The following is a 6,518-nucleotide window of genomic DNA, read 5'->3' on the forward strand; positions in this document are numbered from 1 at the left end:
GTACGGGTCCCACACACACTGACTCTCACTGGGGTACGGGTCCCACACACTGACTCTCACTGGGGTACAGGTCCCCCGCACATTGACTCTCACTGGGGTACGGGTTCCACACACACTGACTCTCACTGGGGTACGGGTCCCACACACACTGACTCTCACAGGGGTATGGGTCCCCCACACACTGACTCTCACTGGGATACGGGTTCCACACAGACTGACTCTCACTGGGGTACGGGTCCCCCACACACTGACTCTCACTGGGGTACGGGTCCCACACACACTGACTCTCACTGGGGTACGGGTCCCCCACACACTGACTCTCACTGGGGTACGGGTCCCCCACACTCTGACTCTCACTGGGATACGGGTCCCACACACACTGACTCTCACTGCGGTACGGGTTCCACACACACTGACTCTCACTGCGGTACGGGTTCCACACACACTGACTCTCACTGGGATACGGGTCCCACACACTGACTCTCACTGGGGTACGGGTTCCACACACACTGACTCTCACTGGGGTGTGGGTTCCACACACACTGACTCTCACTGGGGTACGGGTCCCACAAACACACTGACTCTCACTGGGGTACAGGTCCCCCGCACATTGACTCTCACTGGGGTACGGGTGCCACACACACTGACTCTCACTGGGGTACGGGTCCCACACACTGACTCTCACTGTGGTACGGGTCCCACACACACTGACTCTCACTGGGGTACGGGTCCCACACACACTGTCTCTCACTGGGGTATGGGTCCCCCGCACATTGACTCTCACTGGGGTATGGGTCCCACACACTGACTCTCACTGGGGTACGGGTCCCACCACACTAACTCTCACTGGGGTACGGGACCCACACACACTGACTCTCACTGGGGTACGGGTCCCACACACACTGACTCTCACTGGGGTACGGGACACACACACTGACTCTCACTGGGGTACGGGACCCACACACACTGACTCTCACTGGGGTACGGGTCCCACACACACTGACTCTCACTGGGATACCAGTCTAATGAGGAAAGGCCAGACAGGTCGGGCTTGTATCCCGCTGAGAGTTTAGAAGATTTAGACGCGACTCAATCAAAACGTCTAAGAAGCTGAGGGGGGTCTTGACAGGATGTTTCCTCTTGTAGAAGAATCTAGAACATGGGTGGGGGGGGTTCAGTGTTTATAAATAAGGGGGTTGCCCATTTCAGATGGAGATGAGGGAATATTCTTTCTCTCAGAGGGCAGAGAGTTTCTGGAACTTTCTTCCTCAGGAGGCGGGGAAGCAGAGCCTGGGAATGTTTTTAAGGCCGAGGTGGATAGATTCTCGATTAAGGGGGGGGGGGGGGGGGGGGAGTTTTTGGGGCGGACAGGCGGGAATGTGGAATCGAGGTGCCAATAGGATCAGGATAGAACAGAACTTTGCGCGATGACCCTCCTGAATCCTCGAAAGCTGCAGAGTGTGGAGATTGTCTGTTTGACGCTCTTGTGACGGGGGGTGTACCACGTGCCGTCCTGCTGTTGCCCCGTTGACCCCTGTTCACTCAGCGCGCCTCCTCTCCTTCTGCCTGCCGAGGCACTCCAGGAAGCAGAGGCTGAAGTGGAACTGGAGGATGTCGCAGATCTTCGACACGAAGTGACCCGAGAGGTACCCGGGGAGGAGGCCCCACCTGGCCAGGGGCTGGTCCAGCAGCTTCAGGCCCACGAAGCCTGCGCACGAGGCCACGGCGAGACCCATGTGGCGGAGCGAATCCCGGCCGCCCAGCCGGGACTGGACCGCCAGGCCAGCCAGCACGGCGAGCAGGATGTGGCAGGCCAGGGCCAGCTCGAAGCCCTGGCAGTGGGCCAGTGCCAGACCGTAGCTGGCCACCGAGGCGGTCTGGGTGGCGAGGGCGAGGGTGGCTGGGCCGCCCAGGAGGTGGGCCGCCCACACCGGCACCCAGGCGAAGATGGGCAGCGTGACCCACTGGTCAAGAGCGGCTGGCCGCTGGGCCTGAGTGGCCAGCCGGGCCCACTGGACTGGCCCATAGCCCAGAGCCATCCAGGCGAAGACGTCCTTATGGTAGGCCTCACCGGGGGACACGGGCCTCCTCCAGAGCCAGTAGGCCCCCACTGCAATGTACCCCAGATTGACTATCGAGTTGCAGGGCATGGCGATAAATCGAGGTAGCCAGCTCACAGGCTGCTCAGCATAGTATTCGTAGCCCAGCTCGGTGCAGACCCCATCGAACAGGCCCGTGGCAACCATGACGACGCACACTCCATAGAGCAGCAGGACGTGTAGGAAAGCCTTTCCACTAGGCCTCTGCATATCGAAGCAAAGTCAGATATTTCCCTCCCTCTCTCTCTCTCTCTCTCTCTCTTATCTCTCTCTCTGCTTCCGGGGTTTGTGGCTGGCTCTTAAACATTGAACCGCTGCTGACTTGTGGGATTATTGCCGTCAGAGGGATCAGAGATTCTTAAAGCTGCAATTATGGTCCGCCCTCCCTTAAATAGACAGCACAATTATTTTTTTTTAAATATTTTATTCGTCAAAATTTTCATGATAACCACCAACAATACAACCCCAATACCATCCTATCCTTAAACTACACCCAGTCCCACCACCCGAACTCCTTCCCCCTCCATAAAGAAAACAAAATGTTAGCAAACCCTTAACCCAACAAAGAAGACCCTTCCCCTCCCCCCAACAGCTGACCAACTCCCTAAAAAAAAAATGAAAGGATGCCGCCTCGAGTGGAACCTTCCACCGACCCCCTCAAGGGAGATTTAATTTCTGGGTGGCGCAGGGACACAGTGGTTAGCACCGCTGCCTCAGCGCCCCAGGGTCCCAGGTTCGATTCCCCGCCGGGCCACTGTCTGTGCGGAGTCTGCACGTTCTCCCGGTGTCTGCGTGGGTTTCCTCCGGGCGCTCCGGTTTCCTCCCACAGTCCAAAGATGTTGAGGTTGGGTGGATTGGTCATGATAAATTGCCCTTTAGTGTCCAGGGATCTGCAGGTTAAATTGTGCAGGGGCAGCACGGTGGCGCAGTGGTTAGCACTGCTGGCTCACGGCGCCGAATCCCAGGTTCGATCCCGGCTCTGGGTCACTGTCCGTGTGGAGTTTGCACTTCTCCCCGTGTTTGCGTGGGTTTCGCCCCCCACAACCCAAAGATGTGCAGGGTAGTTGGATTGGCCACGCTAAATTGCCCCCTAATTGGAAAAAATGAATTGGGTACTCTAAATTTATTTTTTAGAATATTAGATTGTGCGGTTCCGGGGATAGGGCTAGATGGGTGGGTGAGGGGACGTGGGTAGAGTGCTCTTTCGAAGGGTAGGTGCAGACTCGATGGGCCAAATGGCCACTTGCTGCACGGTCGGGATGCTGTGAACCCCGATGACCTTCTCCGGGTGTAGAAATTCCATCCCCAAAGCAAGCCGAGGGCCCAGGAGGCACCGGGGTGGGTCCTCACATCCGTCTTCATTCCCGTCTGCAGCCCCGGCAAGTCCAAGATGGCCGCCAACGGGCACCGCTCCAATTGAATGCCCCCCAAATCCTCGATAACCTATCAGAAAAGGAGACTCGGAAGCTGACTAGCTTACGGCAAAACCAAAACATATGCGTGTGATTCGCTGGTGCCCCAGAACACTGCTCACACCTATCCTCCACCTCTGAAAAGAGCCACATCTCCTGAGCAGCTCGATTATCTTCCCAACACTGGAGAGAGGGTCCATAATATATAGTAACTCATCATCTGCATATAAGACCACTCTGTGCTCTTCCCCTCCCACCGCGTTCTATCCACCTCCGCCCGTTAGACAACCTCAATACAATGGCTGGTGGCTCGGATTGCTAATGCAAACAACTCAGGGGGTGGCAGACGAGTGTGAGAAGTGTGGGCGGAGGCCAGCAAATCACGCACCTATGTTCTGGGGCTGCGAAAGGTTGGGGAGGTTCTGGGCGGGAGTGTTCAGGGCACGAGCAAGGACAGTGGGGGAGGAGGTGGATCCGGACCCTTTGGCGGCGATATTCGGGATGTCGGAGAAGCCGGAGCTGATGGAGGGGGGAGGAAGGCCGATGTTGTGGCCTTCGCCTCTCTGATTGCCCGGTGAAGAATTCGGTTGGCGTGTCGGTCGGCCACCCCACTGTGGGTGGCGGCCTGGCTGGGGGACTTGTGTGACTTTCTTCGGCTGGAAGCGGTCAAGTCTGAATTAAGGAGTTCAGCGGAGGACTTTGAGGCAAGGTGGGAGATATTCGTGGCCATGTTTGAGGAGCGTTTTCATTGCGCAGTGGCGGGGGGGGGGGGGGGGGGGGGTAAAATGTTTTTTTCCAAAAAGCTAATGCGAGCAGCAATGGAGACAATGGGCACCCCTCTCTTGTACCAGTTGGAAATAACCCGAACTCAGGGCATTAGTACATACACTTGGGGAGGGGCCCTGTATAAAGACTGACCCCATGACACAAAGTTAAGCCTGAAGCCAAACTGCTCCAAGATTTCACTGAGATATCCCCACTCAACCCTGTCAAACCCCTTCTCCGTGTCCATCGAAATGATCACCTCTGGATCGCTCTCCGAGGAGGGAGACAACTCAACCTTTAACCACTGGCCCTTCACAAATCCAGTCTGCTCCTCCGAAATCACCTCCGGTACACAGGGTTCCAGACTCATTGCCAACACCTTCGGCAACAACGTAATGTTAGCGTTTAACAAGGAGACAAGCCGATATGACCCACATTCCCTGGGATCTTTGTGCTTCTTCAGGATCCGAGTTAGAACATAAGAACTAGGAGCAGGAGTAGGCCATCTGGCCCCTCGAGCCTGCTCCACCATTCAATGAGATCATGGCTGATCTTTTGTGGACTCAGCTCCACTTTCCGGCCCGAACACCAGAACCCTTAATCCCTTTATCCTTCAAAAAACTATCTATCGTTATCTTAAAAACATTTAATGAAGGAGCCTCTACTGCATCACTGGGCAAGGAATTCCATAGATTCACAACCCTTTGGGTGAAGAAGTTCCTCCTGAACTCAGTCCTAAATCTACTTCCCCTTATTTTGAGGCTATGCCCCCTAGTTCTGCTTCACCCGCCAGTGGAAACAACCTGCCCGCATCTATCCTGTCTATTCCCTTCATAATCTTATATGTTTCTATAAGATCCTCCTGCATCCTTCTAAATTCCAACGAGTACAGTCCCAGTCTACTCAACCTCTCCTCGTAATCCAACCCCTTCAGCTCTGGGATTAACCGAGTGAATCTCCTCTGCACACCCTCCAGTGCCAGTACGTCCTTTCTCAAGTAAGGAGACCAAAACTGAACACAATACTCCAGGTGTGGCCTCACTAACACCTGATACAATTGCAGCAGAACCTCCCTAGTCTTAAACTCCATCCCTCTAGCAATTGAACATATCTATCAAAAGCGGGTCCAGCTGTCCCGCAAACTGTTGAGCAACCCAAAGGTGAGACCACCTCTTTCCTGTTACGCTTTACATACGCCCCAATAACAGAGGATACTTGCTCACAAAAGCTGTCATCCGCGAGCAGCGCCATGTCCGGAGACCACCGGGGTCTCTGAGAGGGGCCTGGCTTCCACAAACACCAATAACTCCTTTGTTGGTCATGGGCGCCGGGACTTGTGAATCAACCAATCCAGGCTTGATCCTAAAAGGCAATTAAAATCGTTTCACCCCCCCCCCCCCCCCCCCCCCGCAATAATTAGCTGATGCGAGTCTAGGTCTGGGATAGACCCCAGCACTTTGTTAATAAAAGCCGTGTCATCCTAATTCGGTGCATGCACATTGACGAGCACCATCGACCCGCCCGCAGATAACCCCCTAACCTCCCTCCTGGGTCCGCTCGTAATCCGTCTGCCAAAAAAAAAAGCACCCTCTTAGCAATTAATACCCCGACCCCCCCACGCACTACAATCTAAACCCGAGTGGTATACCTGCCCCACCCAGCCCTTCCCCCACCTCTGTGGTGAGATGTGTGGCAGTACCAGGTATTGCGGTACCTAAGAGGCGGATGACCATTGGTTAGACCCAGGAGTCTACCATTGGCTGTTGTTACATAGCTCCGCCCTGACAGGCGGAGTATAAGAAACGGTGCCGTCCCAGCAGCCTTCACTTTCTGTACCGAAGCTGCTGGGGAACAAGTTCGAGTAGATTAAAGCCTTCGGTTATGAAATCACTTCGTCTTGAGTGTAATTGCTCGCACATCAATCTAATCTACTAGACTTAAGCTGGAAGGATGGATCTCCGAATCAAACCGGAGTGCCTTCAACTCAGCCCCCACGCGGAGAACTCGGCTACAATATTTAAACATTGGCTGGCGTGCTTTAAAGGCTGCCTCGAGACGGCCGGAGGCACCCCCTCAGAAGGACAGAAAATGCATCTCCTGCGCTCAAGGGTCAGCCCTGGGATCTACACCCTTATCGAGGAGGCGGAGGACTATGACGCCGCGATCGAACTGCTAGAAGGACATTATATCCGCCCTGTAAATCAGGTCTACGCACGGCACCTGCTTGCAACTAGACGGCAAA

General features: G+C 55.0%; 1 protein-coding gene across 1 annotated transcript; it reads right to left on the bottom strand.

The window, feature by feature from the left end:
* Positions 1-1,344: 1,344 nt before the first annotated feature.
* On the bottom strand, positions 1,345-2,391 carry LOC140398930 (transmembrane protein 187-like). Its single transcript, XM_072487916.1, has one exon. The coding sequence runs from the start codon at positions 2,307-2,309 to the stop codon at positions 1,539-1,541; it is 771 nt and encodes a 256-aa protein (XP_072344017.1). The 5' UTR covers positions 2,310-2,391; the 3' UTR covers positions 1,345-1,538.
* Positions 2,392-6,518: the final 4,127 nt, after the last annotated feature.

The sequence above is a fragment of the Scyliorhinus torazame genome, chromosome 22 (genome assembly GCF_047496885.1).
Source record: "Scyliorhinus torazame isolate Kashiwa2021f chromosome 22, sScyTor2.1, whole genome shotgun sequence".
Lineage (NCBI taxonomy): Eukaryota > Metazoa > Chordata > Chondrichthyes > Carcharhiniformes > Scyliorhinidae > Scyliorhinus > Scyliorhinus torazame.

Excerpts from the sequence above, each read along its gene's own strand:
- LOC140398930 (XM_072487916.1), bottom strand. The coding sequence starts at position 2,309 with ATGCAGAGGCCTAGTGGAAAGGCTTTCCTACACGTCCTGCTGCTCTAT.